Here is a 21,628-nt window from a genome sequence, read left to right as displayed (position 1 = left end):
GTGTTTGAAAGATAAAGTAGAAATAAATAATGGAAGGAAGTTTCTGGTCCACAGTATTAAGAAAGTTGGAAAAAGAGTGCAGAAAGCTGTTATCAAAGTGTAACAGAACCATTATATAATGTGAAGGTTTCTAAATAGTATAAGGAGATTGAAACATAATCAGAATCTTCTTTTATTACCTTCCAATTATCATCCATACCTCTGCTTATCAGAGTTGGGAAGAAAAACATTTTATACAAAATTCTCCTTATAAAATGTTTTTCTTCCCAACTCTGATTAGCAGAGGCATGGATGATAATTGGAAGGAAATAAAAGAAGATTCAGATTATGTTTCAAAGAAGTATGATGGGAAAAGCAAGAAGAGGCAGATTTAAGAATGAGATTTTTAGAGAAGTTACTGATATGGAAAAGTAAGAGAATAGAGAGATACAAATTAGAATGGTTTGAGCATGAGAACAAGATGAAGAAGAAGAGAGAAGCAAGAAATAAGTTTGTATCATATACAGTATAATTCAGACCAAGAGGTGAGTTAAATAGAATAAATAAATAGAATTGGTGAGATAAATCGATAAAGAGGTCAGGAAAATATGATTAAATGAGGTTAAAAGGATATTAACAAAAGGTTTGAATATGCAGAGAAGGTGATAGCAAAGAAGAAGAAGAAAAATGCAAGCTGTGATTCATTGTCTACCCATGAGTTTGAATAAAGGAAAAAGAAGAGTATAACATTTACCAGTTATCTCAGAACGTTCTGAATTTCATGTATAACATAAAAAATTATGATGTGATTATATGGAAATTAAAGTCTGAAGAAAAATCTCTGGTTATTCTTAACCTAAAACCAGAACATCATCATTGGTTTTTTTTAAAGTTTTTTGAAAGCAAATTTATTTACAAAATATTTTAAATTGCCCTGTCTTATTTACAAAAGTGGACAGCACTATTAATCTCAGTATTATCTAAATTACTGTTTTGTGTTGGTCTTTAATGGTCTTTTCTTAAATTAATATATGAAGAATCTCATACCTAGTATACCCACCTAGGAAATTGAGAAAAACTGTGCATGATGATGACTGGTTAATGAGAAAGTATTTTCACTTTCTATACCGTATGAAAGATGCTTTTTGTTGTTAAATTTAGCAGAGTGAACGCTGGCCAACATAAAATAGTAAGTTACCATTGTTACAGGAATGGAGTGGACTATCAATTCTAGTATTGTGTAGGTCACTGTTTTTCATAGATCTTTTATTATTACATTAATTTTTTATCATTACTTTCCATTAAAATTTTAAAATATCTTTTATCCTTATGTAAAAAAAGTTGTTTTTTTGGAAAATTATTAATCATTCAGTAAATTCATGTACAATAAAGTGTATCATTTCTTTTAAACTCCTTTGTACTCTACTTACAAATTCATTTTCAAGGTTAAATTTTTTTTTAATCTTCGGGACCACTGTTTGGTATTGCTTCAGAGGATGAGATGAATGACAATTTTTGTAGAATGTGAAAATGCCATGCCTAACTAGGATTCTAATCCGGGACCTCTGGATGAAAGGCCCTGGGTTCTAATTCTGGTGTGGCATGGCATTTTCACATGATACGAAAATTGTCATTCATCTCATCCTCTGAAGCAATACCTAACAGTGGTCCTGGAGGTTAAAAAAAAAAAAAAAGTAAAAAAAGGTTAAAATATTTAACTATTATTAAAGTATCATTCATTTTTAAGAGTAATACTCTTATCTATCAGTTAGAGAATGTATATATATTTATAAGATTTTAAGGATGTTCACATAGATTTATGATTTGTAATTATAGTTAATTATGCAATTCTTACAATGTAAATAATTGTTTTAAATTTGTTTATCTTGTGCTCCCTGTAGAAATGAAAAATTACCTGATTAGATCTTACCTTTTTGTCCAATTTGAATTTATTAACAGCAAAAGCAGTGTACAGTAGTAATAACGTAGATAGTAGTGATATGGCACTATATTCTATACCACGAGAATTAATGCTGACAAAGTGATTTCCAGCACTTGATGGTAGAAATGATGCCTTTATTAACCATGGTAGTCCAAGACATAGAAGGATATCGAATGTGTTTGAACCAAGTGAATTACTGATCCCCATTGACCCATGTCCTAAGAACAAAGAGAAATGAACACTTGAGGGAAAATTAGAACATAAGGTTCCCTCTTTAATTACTATCAATGCAAAATTTGTCTCACAATGGCACATTTCCTGGTATAGCTAAACACACTAAATAGGTTTTACTTGGGTATACTGTACAATATGTACAAATTATCTTTTGTACCCACTGGATGAAACAAACTTAGGCTTTAAATCCACAGATTTTGCATTAGAATTAATTGATAAATTCAATAATTAATAAATTAATTCAATAATTAATTTAATTAAGTAACAAAATAGTTTAAAGAAGGTGGTAATTTAATAAAACAGTAATTAAAGGTGTTATCTGTTCATAGTTTACCTAATTAATTTAATTTCTTTCTTTACCTACACTCAAACAGTACTTTCCATTCTTTAATAATAAATTTCTGTCTGATTTATAATTATAATTAATTATGCAATTCTTATAATGTGAATAATTCTTTTAAATTTGTTTATCTTGTGTTCCTTGTAGAAATGAAAAACTAAAATGTAAAAACTACCAGTCATTCATTATTTACTTATGTCAGTATTTTTGACAATCATTATCATCATCAGTGTTTTCTCTGGAGTAATTTCTGAAGCAGATTATCATTTCACCATTTCAACCCATAAAATTTTATTTGCTTAATGAATTAATTCATCACATAAGCTCGTAACTTGTGCATGATAATATAAAAATAGACATTTTTGTAGCATATGAAAAATGCCATGCTTGAGTGGTTTTGAATGCAGGACTTTTGCATGAATGGCTGAGATGCTACAACTCTGCTATAGAGATCGCCACTGTGTGGTCTACATTCAAATCAATTATAAATCTTTGTCCTCCACAGACAATATATTTATGAATATTTTCTGATATTCATTTTTAATTGTTTTAAAGAGTTCACAATCATTTATCAAGGTATTCGTAATTTTCCCTACAGGTTTCAGTAATGATAGGTGCCTTAAATAATACATTATCAACTTTGACCTCAGCTTATACTGGTTTGATTGGGTTAAAATGTGAATGATACAGAAATAAATACAATACAATTCTAAGTGCCCATATTTTTTGTAAGCAGTTTTTCTCCTTGTTAAGTTTTATAACACTGAACAACTATTTTAAGTGAAATGAAAATTATTTTTTATTAGTACATCTACTGATGATTGCTTTCTTAATGACAAAATTAGAAAAAACAAAAAATCAAGGTAATATCAAGTTATATTAAATAGGTAAGGTAAAATCAAAAAAAAATATTAAGTTAGAAAAAATGCCTAAAATCAAAAGTGTTTTATCTTTTTTCTAAAACTGATTTTGTGAAACACATGCAGCTATCTAATTTAAATAATTTGTCATTTGCCTTAATTTTATATATATATATATATATATAGAAAAAAATGTAATATATAAATATATGACCAAGTAAGGTACGTGTTAGAGAAATTTTAATTTTGTTGTTCGTAATTTATTCTGTTGCAGCATCATTTTCCCGCAGCATGTACTTCTGAGGCAAAAATGAATTTTTCACTTATTCCCAAAACATAAGTCCTTGATGCACAAAGCCTGAAACTCAGCATCTTGACAACGTTGCATAGGATTTGTATATCAGTGTATGATAATAACATTGATGAAAATCAAACTACCTATTAGTAGTTATTACAGCATAAATATTTACTTTTTAAATGATACTACTATTTACATTAATTTAAAATAATACCTATTGTACTATAAAATTAAATTTTGGGCTATTTCATTCAAATTTATTTGTCATTTAGTTTTCTGTATTCAGAGATAATTTTTCCATATGTTTACAAACAAAATTTTATTGAAAACTTAGTTTAATCCAGCTGTGATATTTGATGTGAATGATTACTGATATCTTTAATCATGATATCTATGATTCTAGGAGTTTACTGAATTTGTTTAATAGATTATTCAGTTTATTAAGCCCATTTTTAGAGCAAGAGACTGAAATTTTCTGGACAATGAATTACGGTTATTTTAAGGTAAGAAAAATCTTGAAGTAACCAGTTTCTATTCTGATTCTTCTCAGAGGGTAAACCTGCCCTATGTTTTGTAAAAAAAAGCTCAAAATAATGAAACACTAACAGATGTTGCCACAAAAAGAGACAGCAAAAGGGCAGGATTAAAACTGTCACTGCCCACATCCTTAAAGAATGAACTGGTATCCAACAGTATCTAAATCTAACATTAAAATTTTGTGTGAGTGGATGATTGTGCAAAAAAAAGAATAAAACGGAAATGAATAATATATGTTTGTAAAAAGAAAAAAACAACAAAATTCATAACATACTACAGATATCAAACTATCATACTTTGTTTATCTTACATTCTGTTTGTTCTAGTTTATATCTTGCTTTGTGTTAACTGTGATTGAGAAATACACATCATTGAATTCCCTAAGATAAATACAAATGAAAAGTTTTTGATCATGTGATTACCTTGTTTTGCTACTATAACACTTGATACTGCTTCTGGTACACTTGTTCCAGCTGCTAAGAATGTTATACCCATTACTGAGTCTGGAATTTTTAATGTATCACCTGTAAAGAAAGTAACACATTGATAGTTTTTATAAATATGTAATTAATAATAAATAATAATCAATAAATGTTGTAGTCATAATTATAGTAAATTTAAAAATGATTTTTGTTGTTATAACTCTACTTAATATTTTAGTTCTTATAACGTTCAGATATTAAATAAATTTATGTTTATGATCATATTTATGTTTGTAATGGAAATATCTTATTTTCACAATATCATGGTTTTATATTGCTTTCAGTTTAAGTACTCATATGGTGATGAATAAATAATTTTATTAATGAATAAATTATTTATAATTTATCATCAGTTAACAGCTAACTAAATTATTTAAACAATTTTACAATGAATTTGAATTTTAATCGTAAAAACCAAATTTTGAATATTAGAAACATTAAATGAAAATACCATCACCAGCATCTTATTAACTAATTATTACTTAACAACTTATGAATAAACTTCAGTGGTGAATTCAAAAGAGGCAATTTCATTGTTTCATTCTTTAGGAAAATAGAAAAAACATTGTTCAACTATAATTCACAAACTATGAAACATTAAACTGGAAAACAAATCAAATTTATTAACATAAAGAAACAGATTTAAAGTAATTGTATTTGTAACAGAAAGAATTCAGTAGATTAAACAGTGTGAAATATTCAAACACACCATCCTGCAATCTAACTTTTAATTTTATCCTAAATAATCAGCTAAAATTAAAATTATTGCATTTAGTTTAGTGAGATAAAAATAAACTGAAGATGATATAGGAAATTTTATTTTAAGGTTAGAGTTTGATAAATCTCTTAAAGATATAAGCAGAAATAAAGCAGTAGGGGTAGATGATGTACCATCAGAATTATTGCCTTGTTTACAAGAAGTAGGATTAAATGGAATTTGCTCTAAAATATGTAGTGTTTGTGAGACTGGAGAAATATTTTAAGAGTTTAGTAAAAGCATATCTGTTAACTTACCAAAGAAAGTAGAAGCTGGAAAGTGTGGGAAATACCACATTATCACTATGTGAGAGCAGTATTAGATACATTGTGCATTGAAAGTAATTTATTGTGTGCTAGAATAATTTTTCAGCAAATAAAATGTGTAACGGATAATGTACTGACTGGTTAATAATCAGTTTAGTTACAGATAGAATATAGGCCATTCTGGTACTCAGAATAATCTTGGGCGTAAGAAGAATAAAATCACTTCCCTGTTGTTTATAAATTTGTTGAAAGTATTGCATAATCTACAATGGATTAAAATGTTTATAATTTGATAGAAAAGTGGATTGAATCATTGGGATATAGAGTGATCTACAATCTGTATAAAAACCAGGTAGCAGTTATTAGAATAAAAGTTAAAGAAAGCAGACTCTGATTTAAAAAGAAGCAAGAAAAGAATGTAATCTGCCCTTATTGTTTTTCAACTTATGTATAGAAGATGCAATACAGGTATTAAAAACAAATTTGAGAGTAAAGTAAACTATCCAATAAGAAAGGGTGAAAATGTTAAGATTTGCTGATGGCAGTACTTTTGCCATGTACTTTGAAAACCTGAAACCAGAAATGAATTGGGAAAATTTTTGATTAGCGTGGTTTCATTTCTAGGAGGGAGATTAAATTTTTAAATGAATAAAACTAGAACAAAAAATAACAAAAAGAAGGGTGTTGAGAAATCAGGTATTAAAATAGTGAAACATAATTACCAGAAGTTGTAAAATCTTATTTAGATTGTAAAATTACAAAGGATGGAATAAGTGAGGTAAAAATAGATCAAACATTTAGAAATATATTCTTAAAAAAATATTTGTGTCTGGCATGAAGTGCTTTATGGCAGCAAAATATGAGCAATAGGAAAACAGAAAGGAAAAGAATATAGGCTCTTGAACTGTTGGGTTATTAAAGGATGTTGAAAATTAGATGGGTTGTTCAAATGGGTATCATTGTATTTTTACAAGCTTAACAGCCTGAAACTAAAGAAATATTTTTTTCTTCTTAAAATATCTACTGCAAAGATTTAAGGTGGAAGAAGTTTTATGAGGTATCTTAACTCAAGTCATCAGATTTCTAGAATCTGATTTAAAACATTATGCTTTTTGGAGGAAAGTAATTGTGATAAATAAAGCAAAAGTAATATTGACAAAATTAAAAATACAGGCTGTATATATATATTTTTTTTAAGAAACCTTAAACCTAATTCAGTAAGTCTTCTGTCAAATCACGTAATTTATTTGATTAAACATATTTTCGAACATAAATAAATATTCTTGTAAAATAATATAGTAATAACGTCTTGCTATTCATGTTGTCCAAGAAAAATTGAGTTTTATTGGAAGTTTTATTGGAGTTTTATTGGTTTTATATTGGAAGATGTATTATAATGAATGAGGCATAATTTTAGTAACAGTATTGTTATTTTTTTTAGAAAAAGAAGGGTTTATTTGTAGAAAAGACAATTTTCAAATTTCATTAGCCAAAATTAACTTTTGTGCTGTATATTCTAACAATATAATTGTTATTGTACAATTTTTAAATTAATTTTAAAGTACATGTAACATATTTACCCACGATTGTGATCATCCAGGCAACCACATAAGAAAGACTGCCTATCCAGATGATACACATTACAAATGTTAAGGGAAACCATTTTTTAAATCGTGGTTTCTCACAGTCTGGTATTGTTGCGAGGAAAACAGTATGAATTGGTAAAACTATTAGCCAAGCCAGTTTTCTGAGAACTCCTCGTCCATATGGAAAATTTAGAATGTCCCAAGCTGTCAACAAATTATGAAGAATATAAATATGAGTAAGCTAATTTTTCGCTGTTATTTTTACATTATTAATACATTTTGTATGAGCTTAGAAAGCCTACATTTTATGAATTAATTAATTGTATATAATTATATATTTATAATTTACTTATAATTTATTAATTAATTAAATATATAAATTATATATTTTATGAATGAACTAGATATATAACAATTTTAACCAACTAACACTTACGTTAAAAAAGTAAATTGTATTATCCGACAGTGTTGTTTCATAGAAGATTTTATGAAAAATATTAGGTGAAGAGACACTTAATAGAGAGCAGTGTTTGGGAACTGTTAATCAAGTTATAAATAGTTCTAACTGGTTTAAACTGGAATTCAATTGCTACCCATGAATTAGAAAAACAGTTTTCTACTGCTGAGCTATTCTGCTGTATTGTTCATACATCACATGGATTTCTATATTATACATAATTTCACGCTTAGTGAACAACTGATTGATTATAACTGTAATTTATACACTAAGGTTGTCTTAGATGTGTAGTAATTTAATATTAATTTTAGTTGAAACAATAAATTACTTTAATAAAACAGCACTAATAAAATGAAAAAAATTGAATTTGATATTTTTTGCAATGTAACTTAACCATTTTACACTGGTTTTGCTGTAAAGTTCTGTAATAATGCTTTGGTTTACTGTACTACAGGTGTTATGTAACTTGGTGTTTGAGCATTGCTTGATTTCTCTTTACTGTTTTAATTAGTAGAATTTATATTTGCAGATTAAACTTCAAATACTGGACTAGTTAATTATCTGCAGAAATTGTTTTATTAACAAGCATTACAGCATTGAGTAATCAAAATAATTATTAAAAATTGAAGATGATTTCTTTTAAACTATTTTATTCTTTAAATTAAAAAATCATTTACAGAAGATTGCCTAATGGATTAGGTTGCAGACTTTAATTCTATATTTATGAAAACAAATTATTTTTTAATTCAAATTAATTACAATTTTTATTTAATTTTTAATAATTATAATTAATTACTGATATCAATTTCTCCTACTATGTAGAGGCAGTGTACATAATACATTGTTTCTTACAAAAAAGGGTATATTAATTTGTTGATTTATCCAATCTGTCTTCTAGTTTTTCATACAGCTGCAATGCATTTAAAGCAACTAAACAGTACAGTAATAGTACTACTCAGAATGTTTCCCATTTTAAGTCACATACCCAAGAATGCCTGTTGTACTTAAAATTTGCTATGTAATTTTCAGGACTGGTTTTTTATTCCAGATTGTTTGCAATCCTTCTTTTTACAAAAACTTAATTCAAAATATAAATTAAAAAAAAAAAAAACAAATCAGATGAAATGATTTGCTTCTAAATATATGGAAATACATTCCCAGGTTTTTTGAAGCTACTATTCAACTCCATTGATGATGCCGTAACTTGTGCCTATTTTTGTAACCAATTTGGAACATATTATTTATTATTTGATGTGTTTATTTCATTTTGTTGGATTGTGTTGAGTTCATGAATCTACAGTAAATAGCTGAGAGTAGATTTTTTGTGAGTATGAAGAATTATAATATGCTGAAATTTTGTTTTGAAAAAATTAAAAAAATTTCTTGTACATTCATAAATTAATGGAAAACAAGATATTGATGAAATGTTTCTAACTAAATAAACTAAAAGAAAGCATATTATCTTTCTCATAAATAAATAAACAACCTAAGTCTTGTAGTTTAACAAGTAATAACATTTTATTATAAATGATTTAATATACACCTGCATACCTCCTGATTTTTCTACATTGTTCTCTGTCTCATCAACTGCAGACTTCATTAAATTCCCATTCTGCTGTGGTGGTAGCGGAGAATTTCCAGTTTGTGAACCCATTTGTATATCAGAAGCCTCTGACAACATTTTTGAATTACAATCACATTTTCACAAAAAAAAAAATTGATAATTAAATCAAATTAATAAGTAAATCTATAACTAAAATGAGATTAATTATTCTTGGGATAATTGTTGTTTTTTTTTTGTTTTTTTTAATAAAACGTATTCATTTAAGAGATTAATTATTAATTCTTTTGAGTAAAGTTGAATTATTGAGTGTGGTATGAATAAAACATTTTTAAAAATGTTGCGTTATAAATTTAAATCCTAATACATTTAAAAATGGATGTTTTTGACTTATAGTAAGCAATTACAGATATAATTTTTGACTTAGAACAATTTATAGAAATTGACTGTTTCAATTTTTTTTTCATTAAATAAATATTATTATTATTATTACAACTGAATTACTGAGATAGTAATTTATAATTGAAAATCAATCTTAAGCCTGAAGATGATTTAAGAATTAAAAGACATCTTTCAATTAGAAATCTGTTGTATACTGTACCTAGAGCTTCATTGATCAATAATGGTTCTGATAAAACAAAAGCTAAAAATACATACAGTTTGTCAGACAGAGATAGATAAATTATCTTTCTTAGAGTTATGTTACTTCTTCATGATAAAACATAATTTAAATAAAATTTAGTCACTAGAGTGTGGAAACATTCTTCTAAGTTTTTTAATAAAATTTAATAATATTTATTATTTATTTAATTAAGAATAACAAAAATTACTAGAAGAAGAAAATAAATTATTTATTTACAGAACACATCGTTAAATCAAATATATGAACTTTGTTTTATTCATTAATTTTGTACTTTTTACTTCCTTGTACAAAGTAAAGAAAGTATTGTGATCACGAAACATTTCGGTTTTCATATTTCAACGGAAATATCCATTTTGACTAGTTTCAGCGTGACATCTGTATCTATCTCGCATAACCCAAAAACGATTAGCTGTAGAATCTTGAAATATTGGATTTAGATACTGTTATAACATCTATTTGTGCACCTCCCCTTTTGATTGCAATCGATTGAATCAAAAGTGTCCAAAAAAGCTCAAAATAAAAAAAAATTGGATTTTGGACTTTTTCTTAACTGCAGTAATAAGCCCTGATTGAGAGCTTTTCAATTATATATCATAAATGGTATTTATTTTCATTGGTTCCAGAGTTCTAGCCAAATAAAATTCTAATTAATGAAATATTTGAATCTTACAAGGCGAAGGCACATTGGTTCAAATCAAATTTCATCTCCTTTTCTTTTTTTTAACTCTTTTTTTTTTAAATTTAAATATATAGATTTATTAATAATTATTAATCTCTGACTGTGAAAAGTTTTACAGTAAATAATAATTCAATAATAACAATAACAAAAAAAATGAAAAAGTATCAAAAGTTATTAGTGAAATAAAATTTTATGTACTTTTCATTTTAAAAAAAAATGTGTATATGTAATTTAATAGACATACAAGGAAGTCATGTTGTGATCACATCATATTTTTAATATTGTTCTAATCAAGTTTTTCCAAGGTTTTTCTTAATCCTTCAAGGCAAATTACTGGAAGGATCAAATAAATTTTCCATTCCCTTTTGTTATCTACTTATTAACACATCTAGCATTGCTGATATGTTCTATATAATATATAATTATTTTCTAATCTGAATAAAATATTTATTTTCACTATTAATGTATAGCCAAGCAGTTATAGCAAGGTGCTTGCTGAGGGGAGTAGATGTATGGCTGTAAGTAGAGGAAAAGCGCCTTGCTAGAATAGTTCTGCTACATTTCCATAAAAGAATAGATTAATTAACAACTTACGAATTTTTGGAGGTTCTTCTTCATCATCTTCTATGTTGTTTAGTGGTAGATTTAGGCATTTATGAGTCCATTTTTGTATTGCTTTGTCCCAGTACATGACTGAAAAAATGTATTTTTATCTGTCAGAATAATTAGATAGATGGGCACAGAAATAAGTAACTAATGTATTTAGGTTTAATACATGCATACTGTATATTTAGTAAGTTTAATGGTGACAAAATTCATATTAGCAAAAAAAAATTAGGTAAGCTTTTGATATAATTTTTGTAAATATAACTTGTGTTATTTATCTATTCATATGTATGTTCAGTTAAATTTAAAATATTAGCTTATAGTAAGTTGTTTCTTTAGTCTTAATTTTCAGTAGAGTTAACACTAAATGTCTTTAGAAAATGATAATGCAGGACCATAGCTAAAATCCAGTTAAAGATATTTATCTGCAACTAGACTTCATTCCTTAATCAAGGTACACTAAAGTATTATCAAAAAAAGTATGTAGTACCAAATTACATTAACTATTTAGTTAACAACTCTTTTTTTGGGAAAGACGACTCTTTTTGTATCTAAGACTACATTAGGCAAACTGCCAGTCAATAATTAAATGTACAGACTTATGAGACACTGTTACATTGAAATAAAGAGATCTTTTTCTGATAGAACATTTTGTAAAACAGTATTATATGACCTGAAAGTATTTACACATTGAGTTTCTAATGGTCTCTTTCAGTTTGTAAAGTTTTCCAGAAAGTTGGTTGATGTAAGGTATGAATGTATTTTTGAACATAGGCATTCATAAGCCAGTAAGAACAGTCTAAATTGTTTGTTCACTAGGTGATAATAAATTGTGGACAGTGAACTATCTTTTTGTGAATTTGTATACGATTATGATTTCTACAATTTGGTCAGCCAACTAGCTGTGGTTCTCTTCCATAAATATTGAACTTGACTATTCAAGTTAAGGTCCAAAAAACCAGCTAAATGGCAATTTGAGTTCCCTTAATGTTGCTCCTTATCTTTGTAGTTATTTTATATATCTGTAATAATACCAATACACTATATTTTATTTTTACTGACTACTTGAACATATTTTTGTAGTGTTGAATATAATATGTGAGCATAGCTGTTATATCTTACAGAAAAAAACAAGTTTTCCACATACAATTTTTCATTGTTGAACCCTTTTCTAATAAATATGGCAGTTTTTCAATAATAAAAGTATACGCAATTCACCAGTCTCTTTGCTATGATCATATTGTCACATTCACTTCAGTTACATTCACTTTGTAAATTATTATCATCAGATTTTTTTTATAAAAAAAAGGCATTTTTACTTTTATGTCTTTATTGAACTTTCAATTAAAAAAAGTTTAATTTCGGTTATTTAAAAAAAAAGAAGTGATTTTGTATACAATTCTGATGTTTTGTGACAAAATTGTAAAATTGCACATGGCAACAGATGCTGAAAGAAAAAGTGGGTTTTCAGAAACTTTCTAACAAAAGTAAGAGAAGATAAATTCATTTATCTCTACAATTAAAAAATACGTTCGTACAAACTTTGTTTAATACATATTAATTATAAGAAGTAATGCATAGCATCATTTCATAAATATTATTTATCCCTCAGACTGTTGTAGCAATATTTTTTTATATAATTTCCAATTTTATTTTTGTTTACTGCAATCTTTGAAGCCGTAGTAGTAGCAAAAATAACTAAATATAACCTTTGTCAATCATGACAAGAAATCATATAATCTCTCTAACATGATCAGCAATATGACAGTTTTTCTGCCTAAAATTCTAATTGAGCAGAGGATCCTTTTTACAGTTTTTACTTTTGTATACTTCATTAGATTATGTGCAAAATGTATATTGTACACATAAAGAAGGATTTCATTCGTTCAGTCTTTGGGCACAAGTTTGGGAAATTTTTTCAAAAATTTCTCATTTCATCTTAAGTCTATTATAATAAAATATTATGTTTTTAATATTACTGTAGTTCACCGAGTTGAAAGACTGAACTGAGTTTAGTTGTATACTTCTACACCCCCAAAGAATTCTAGGAGCAGATAATAGAATTCATTTAAGAAGCCTGAGTTTGTTTTTAGGTGATAGTTTTAAACTCTGAAGGAAAACCTAACTTTGTCTTAGATGTATTTAAGCTTCTCTATGCAATCACTGAGTAGTATGCTATTCCATTCTTGGCAAAACTGCAGCAACCCCTGTTAGGGGATGGGCAGGAAAAGGTTTTTGACTGAAAGCAGTACAGTATTGTGTAATCCTAATAGCTATAGTGTATAGTTATGCTCATACACTAATGTGTTACATATCCACCATAATATAATTCTTTATATCTACTATTAATGTTAACACATTGAGTTCAATGGTAGAGTCACACTTGCACAATTTGTTGAAACTGTGTTGCACTTTTTAAGTAATAAAACATTGCTGGTTCAGCAATGTTTTTTCTGGAGCATAAGACTTGATGTATTGGCTCACTTTCTTTTAGTTATATTTTCAGTAATTACCTAGTAAGTATGATTCATAAATACAGTAATCACAGGGGCTGATAGCATAAACTTACTGTGCCGCCAGCTGGTTGAAAGAGACAATTGGGATACTCGTTATTTTGACCAGTAACATGCAGTGATCAAGCTATAGCAACTAGAGTATTATTAGTCTGACTGATAATGCTGATTTAAGCAATCAATAGTCTCCTACCACTGAGTCTATTAGCTACAAAAGAATATTGTTGCATGGCCAGACTAAATCACTGTTGATGGATAATGATGCATGAAGAAGAAGACACTAACTGTAGAGGAACTTGCTAATTTCATCTAATCCAAACATCCCATTTTGGAGGTTGACTCCAACTGGTGAGTGGCAAAAGTGATCTTTTTACAACCATTTTGAGATTTAGACTCCTGGGCTGGGCCAGCAATCATTTGTTTTACTTCAGAAGTCTGCAGATCATATAACTTTTTTCAAAGCCAGCTTACTAAGGTTTATGCCAGCCTGCTTTAGTCATCAATGACTGTCTTAGCAACTAAGTTACTAAATGCTCATTTGTTAAGTAACGAATATTTAAGATACCTCTTGTTGCTCTCTGGTGGCATCATTTATGTTTTCTTACTAACTACCAAAATTTCTACTGACCTCCATGGAAGATAAATTTCTTTACCTATAATCTTAAAGCTCTCTAGTTCAAATCCTGGTCTTGAATGATCATTTTCACATGAAAATAAATTTATTCCTTATTTATTCTAGTAGGGTGGTGGAAAAAGGACATTTACTGTTGAAAATGATTAAAAAAATCCCTGCCACCTAAATTGGGGAAAACTGGGAGAAATATATATATATATATATAGTAAAAAAAAAAAAAATCATGGAGATTTTGGTATAAAATGGTAATACTTGCTTTTTAACAAACATGGTTGACCATTTGGTGAAGAGTTAAATAAGAAAGCTTCTATATCTGCTGTTTTTAGATTAAATTCCAATTGGCTGAATAAAACAAAATAAATGTTCTCATCTATCAGAAGAAACTTTGGTTGTGGAATTTTAATCATACTGCTTAAAAAATTAAAATTCACTTTTTCTATTTTAGAATAAATAAGAAAATAGCATTCAAAGGAAAATATAAAATTATGATTGATCTTATTTTTAGGAAGGTAATGTAACTTTTACATACCTGCAATGTAGACGAAGTACAGTAATACTAGTACAAGTGCTTCATACCACTCTATTCTTTCATCATGAATTATACATATAAGTATTGTGACTGTTACACCATATGCTAAACAGTCTCTAGTGAGTGGCCACCAGTGTAGAGGAACTACCTGCACATTTAAAATTATAGTTACAAACCGATTTCCATAGTATTGTTAGAACTTCATTCTAGTCTAATTAAAACAAAGTATTAGCATAAAAAATGTGGTTTAAATTTAAAAAACTAATTCAAGATACAACTTACTTTCTAAATTCAGATATGAAGATATGTTTTCAGATCTCTTTTTTTGAAAATATTATGCAGTTCCTTCATGAAAATTGTGCTATTGATAAAGTTACTTGTTTAGCACATGTTAATGATCGACAAGTTACTTGTTTAGTACTCACTGATATGTTACATGTTTTACTCTTTTGAGCTTATAATGCAGTTGTAAATTCCTGTAGGTTAGTATTTCATGCAATCGAACATGTATGAATAAGCTTTATGTTTGTGCTGCTTGGGTAATGTAGATAAGTGTGTCAGTTATTGTGAATTTTCTACATATTATTTTTACAATGCACTTACTGCTCTTTAAAGTTAAGGTAAAGAAACTTATTGCTACTGTTTTTTGGGTCAAACAGGGTGTCTTGCTTATCAAATTTGGTGATCATGGAACTACTATGAATGCCGATACATATTGAAAAACATTAAAAAATCTCAGTAGAGGTATAAAAAAATTACATAGGATGCTATCACAGATTTTTTTTTTGCATGGCAATGCCTGGCCACACAAAGCAAATCAGATAATGACGTGATTGGAAATATTTCATCGGCAAATCTTCAATTATGTATCCTGTAACCCTGACTAGCTCCCTGTGATTATTTTCTTTTTTTTCATCTTAAAGAGTAGCTTGCATCACAAAGGTATGACAATGACAATGAACTGATAAATGTCATTACTGCATGGTTTAAGTCTCTGGTGGTGGAATTTCTTGAAGAGGGATTGAAGAAGCTAGTGAAGCACTATGAAAAAGGCAGCTACGTAGAAAAATAGTAAATAAATGTAGGCTTTACACATAAGAAAGTTTGTTTATATCTTTCAGTTTTGTTTTTATTTCAAAATGGACCTTATTTTTAAAACATGGCTTGTATATATTTTAAGATGAAATCTCAATGAAAAGAATGGACAAAATTCTACCATCAATGAACAAAATTTTGAACCAACTTTTACGTTGTAAAATAAAGAAAACCTATGATTTGTTTAAGAAGTTGAAATTTAGAAATTTATCATTATTATTTTTATATTAAATATTGCTCGTTGACAGAATAATTACCTTTAAAAAATTAATCTTAAAGCTGTAAGATAAGAGTAAAAAAAGTTTCTACTTATTGGATAGTTCAATCTGAAATTATGTAGACCGAGAAATTAATTTACAAAAATAACAGCAGTCATATTATAAAAAAAAACTAAAGTGTGGTATTATATATGCTTCTAATATACACAAAATGATTAATTAACCAAAAAAAAAAAATAAGTGCAGAATTAAGTTGCCATGGTCTCATTTCCAGGTGATTGCAGCAAGTCAAAGTAAATCAGGAAATGCATTATGAAGAAAAAGAAAATTACATCATTTGTTTTCAAAATGAACCAATTTTAGTTAATTAAAATGAAATAATAAATATTAAAGATAAATTAAATGATAAATGAAGAAAATAAATTTTTATAAGCTAACTATTCAAAACTAGTTTGCAGAAACAGTTTCTAATAACTAGATGGTTACCATAACTTATAAAGTTACATAAGATGATGACCAAAAAGTAGTTAGTTGTACGTTTACTTTATATCTTTAATTTTATTGATTAGTTATTTTTGTCTTTGTAAAAATCGTTTTCAAAACAACCAGTAATGCGCTAATTCATTGTCTCTGATGAAGGTAAAGTTGCACAATAGTTCTTAAAGGATTATATAAAGGGCATGTTCCTTTATACATACATTTTCATGTGTTCAGAAAGTCAGAATTTTGAAATTTGTTTAAAAAAACATTTAAACTCATTTTTTAATGACCTTAATTGATCAATGAATTTTAAACTCTATGCTGTAATTTGTATGCTTTTATATGTGTGCATAATATATACACTAATGCATAAGTTTTAAATTATGTTTCTGGCTGAATCCAATAAAACTACATCATTGTATTCTATAATCAGTTTTTAAAAATATAAGAATATTAAATAAAATTGACTTAATAACTTAATAGTTTCATGTTTGTTTAATCATGTAAGAAATAGTGTTGCATGAAAACTATAAATTCTTTTTATCTCCTACTAGATAATGAACAAACTAACTAATGAACAAACAAGTTTATATTAAATTTTATGAGAAAATGTTATACTATCAATTCAACAATATTCTTTGCTTCAAAGTTTTTATATAATATGTACTTCAATACTGTTGTTCTGAGGATGGTGGCTGCTTGTAAAAAAACGCTAAGGAATTTAATAAATTAAGTGTACCTGTTGGCATATATAATATATTTACTCATAACAGTTTAATAATTTTGTGTAATTATGTTGTGCACATGTTTAAAAATTATGAACCAAAATGCTGGGAAGTGATTGTTCATGCAGATAAGAAAAAATTCCTTTAACATGTATATAAAATAGTATAAAACACAGTGTTTATGTAAAAATACGTTTGGGAACAGTTTTTATTATTTTTTCATGAACAATCATTTCCTACATTATAGATTCACAGTTTGACACATCAATAATCCATATCAAATATGAAAGGATTTTTTTTTTTACCCCTTATTATACTTTAATATATTTTTTTAATCAGATATCTACAGCCTTAACTATCATAGAACAGAGAATGTAAAGTGCTATACTGTGCACTTTGCATTCAATTTTGTTGATTAACTTTAAATTTAATAAGCTAGTCATGTGTTGATTTGTTCAAATCAATAGCTAAGACAGTACTTCTTCTATTATTAAAAAAAAATTTTGTGCAACTATGACTTTTACGAATAGAAACTAGAAAATTTTGAAAATAATGAATTCCATTGTCAAAAAGTATGTCCTAACAATTCTAAATGAAAACAACATTTTTAACAAAATCTGTTAATTCAATCATTGAATTAACAGATTATGATGATTGAATGAATCATCATAAACATTTATGAATCATCAACAAACGAAAATCACTTTTAATCTCTCTTTTGTGTTAATTTTATGTTATTTGAATATTATCTTTATAAACATTTTTTTAACTAATGTGAAAGGTGTATCAGATATAATCATTAGTGATCTCTCCTCTCATGTCTGAGAGCTGGTGTCCCGATTCATATCCTACATAAAAGCACACTAATTTTATTTTTCACTATGCTATAGTTAAAATAGGGTTAAGCTTGTGTAAATCATTTGTATAATTTTTTAAATGTTAGAATTAAACAAGTAATATTTTATGTTCCAATCATTCTCTTAATTGGGTGTCTTTTGTACCCTAAAGTTTACAAATAGAAGTAAAATGAAGAGATAACCATGCCAGCTCCTATTCCACAGCAGGCAGCTACAGCAAGAATGTTGAATACAGCGCTACCAACAATTGTACCGACTCCAATGTCTCCTTCTGTAATAAATGTTCCAATAACATTTACGAATAATTCAGGAGCTGAAGTAGCTGTTGCCATAAATGTTGCTCCAGCAACATCCTTTGACATATTTAATGCTGAAAGAAAAAGAAAAAAAAACATTATTCTGATGGCTCTATTTCATTTTTAAAAAGTACTTTTTTATATTAGTTCTTGAAGTTAACTTTAATTATTTGAAATTTCTATTTAATTATTATTTTTAATATTTTTATTTAGTCTCATCAACAATTAAAGTCATTAGTGACTAATCAGTGTAATATAACTGTACTGGTAAATGTGTAGTCTTGAACAAACTCAGGCCAACCATTCCTTAGACATGTGGTTAATTGAAACCCAAACACCAAAGAATACTGGTATCCATTATCTAGTATTCAAATCCAAATAAAAACAACCACCTTTATTAGGATCTGAACCTAAGATCTGTTGACATTGAAACCATCTGATTTATAATTATGAGTTTACCACTACACCAAACCGGTGGGTTTTGATTATTTCAAGATAATAATAATAATAAAAAATTTTATCTTCAATTAATAGACAAATTTTCTAAAAATGATATTAATATGCTATTCAAGCATATAATATATAAATAAATGCAGCTTCTCATCAAGTTAATTTTTTTTGGGCCACTGTTAGGTATTGCTTCAGAGGATGGTATGAATGGACAATTTTGTAGCTCCGGATGAAAGGCCAAGATGTTACCATTCATGCCATGGCCGGCTCATCAAGTTACTTGTACTAATGCAATGTACTATATGTATTATTCATATCACACACAAATTTAACATTTATGCATATATCATCATATAAAAAGTTACACCTGAAATGATAAATGATAAATCTTCTTTCTTTTTCTGTTTAGCTTCTGGAATCACATAAGGTATTACTTCAGAGGTTGAATGAGGATGATATGTATGAATATGAATTAGGTGTAGTCTTGTACAGTCTCAGGTCAACTATTCCTGAGATGTGGTTAATTGAAACCCAACCACCAAAGAACACCGGTATCCATGATCTAGTATTCAAATCTATGTGAAATGATAAATTTCAACGAAGGTCAAAATAATATATTTGGATTGTGTAATAATTAAGGGATTACTTTTATGTAACAAAGGTTTTCAGATAGGCTACACCTGTCTTAATCAGTTAGTTTTTTAGTACCATTAGTAGTATAGCACAATATTGTAATTTCACAAAGATATTATTTTCTATAATATTTTATTTTATGTAAATAAAATAATACTATGTCATTAAGATATCTTTTATAATTTTTTGTTTGTACAACAAAAATGTCAGAATTCTGTAGTATTTTTTGTAACAAATATTAATAAACACATTTGTACAAGGAGTAGTTTAAGGTGTCATGTTATTTAATTTCTTTAAGACTAACAAAAATTGCATGTCAATTATCACAATTATTATGAGAATTAATAAATGATAATTAATCATTTATATTTTTTATATACATTATATTTTTTTAATGAATAATGAATGTTATTTAAGTTATTAAATTAAATATAAGAAAAATATTTACATGTATGATATTATACCTTTTTTAATTTATATTAATAATGGAAGTGTAGTTAATTATGCTAAACATATGAATCCGAAAGAAAACATTTTTAAAATATAAATAACATGACACTACAGGCAGAATTTTTATATATAAGAACATGTCATGACTGATTTGTAATTAACCCTAGGAATAACTACTGAAGATAAATTGATAAAAATTTGTTTACACATTTTTCTTATAGTGTAAGTGCACATTAGAAAAGGATTTTTTTGAAATTCTGAGTTTAAAGCGTTAAAATGGTGTAACAATGAAATTTACTAATTTTTAATTTCTCCATAACAAATGAGGTTATCAACTTGATTTTTGGTGAGTGTAATCTTCTTGTGAATATCTAAAAACCAATTTCTAATTTTTTTAAAATTTGACCTTGAAAGGGATGAAGAAAGGTAAAATTTTAAACAGTGGTTGCAAATTTTCCTCCTTTCTGACAATACTATATGAGTTATTCACTTGATTAAGCTTGTAAATACTTTTGATAAATATCTAAAAATCACTTTAGGTTTTTTAATTTTAATGGGTAAAAATATATAAATTGTTTTTTACATTTTTGTCATTTTATGTTTCTGCTATTGAATCAATCTTTATGAGATTTGGTAATAGTGTGATGGTAATTTATGTTTGTTATTCTGATAATACATTTTGGCAAATCGAAAAACAAAAATTAGTGGATCCTTTACTGACTGAACTTTTGCTATGAAGAAATTACTATACAATGATAGATTTTACAAAGTGAACAGGTCCTAATGTTTATTTAGCATTATTATTCTTACAAGCATGAGTTTAATAAACACAGAGGGGTCCAAGGGGCAGAGCTCCCTAACCACAACGGGAAGTGTGAACTAAGTGAGCTCTGACTGCCTAAACATTTCCTGACTATGACAGTAAGTGAAAGTAACCATATAGTGCAGGTGAAGCTGCGACGGGGTTGCTAGTATATATATATATATATATATATATATATGCCTTATTAAAAATAAGACTAAATTACAGTCTCTGTTTAGTTGTCTAGTCTTGTCACAAATGATATTAAGATTTCTGAATTTTTACCTTTACATATTCTCTCTACAGCAGGCACGAAGTACTTATCGCAGACTAGTGCAAGTGCTAGAAAGAGATACAAGGAAACAACAACGTGGAACACGACAGCACCATCTTGTCGCTGTTTTTCTGTGAACAAGTCTTTAGGAAAGTCATCAATAGCTGGCTGTGTACAATTCCCATAGTCATGCGTTGGACCTGTATCACAAAATAAAGTTTTAGCTGTTTATAGGTACATTTAAAATTTTGAATAATATGAAAAATATGTACTTTAATATTTAATTAATTAAAAATTTAACAGCTAAATAAAACAGCTCAAAATAATTAAAAAATCTACCAATGAGTTTGCAATATTTAGAAACTCAGATCAAGAGAGTTAGTGTTTGATTCCCAGTAAAATGGTTTGGCCTTTTTATCATATAAATTCATTCTCTTTTCACTAC

At 27.4% G+C, this 21,628-nt stretch overlaps 1 protein-coding gene across 1 annotated transcript in view; it reads right to left on the bottom strand.

Annotated features, from left to right (window-relative positions):
- Window positions 1-21,628, bottom strand: part of zyd (sodium/potassium/calcium exchanger zydeco) — an 85,804-nt gene that overhangs the window by 5,147 nt on the left and 59,029 nt on the right. The window contains exons 2-9 of the mRNA XM_075358557.1: window positions 21,195-21,383; window positions 18,461-18,648; window positions 14,904-15,051; window positions 11,216-11,314; window positions 9,290-9,409; window positions 7,276-7,485; window positions 4,613-4,714; window positions 1,910-2,139 (exon numbers count right to left, since the gene is read on the bottom strand). Of these exons, the coding sequence (XP_075214672.1) occupies window positions 1,910-2,139; window positions 4,613-4,714; window positions 7,276-7,485; window positions 9,290-9,409; window positions 11,216-11,314; window positions 14,904-15,051; window positions 18,461-18,648; window positions 21,195-21,383 (1,286 nt within the window). The remainder of the gene's footprint in view (window positions 1-1,909; window positions 2,140-4,612; window positions 4,715-7,275; window positions 7,486-9,289; window positions 9,410-11,215; window positions 11,315-14,903; window positions 15,052-18,460; window positions 18,649-21,194; window positions 21,384-21,628) is intronic.

This window comes from Lycorma delicatula, chromosome 2 (genome assembly GCF_047948215.1).
Source record: "Lycorma delicatula isolate Av1 chromosome 2, ASM4794821v1, whole genome shotgun sequence".
Lineage (NCBI taxonomy): Eukaryota > Metazoa > Arthropoda > Insecta > Hemiptera > Fulgoridae > Lycorma > Lycorma delicatula.
This window is presented reverse-complemented; position numbering and strand designations above follow the sequence as displayed.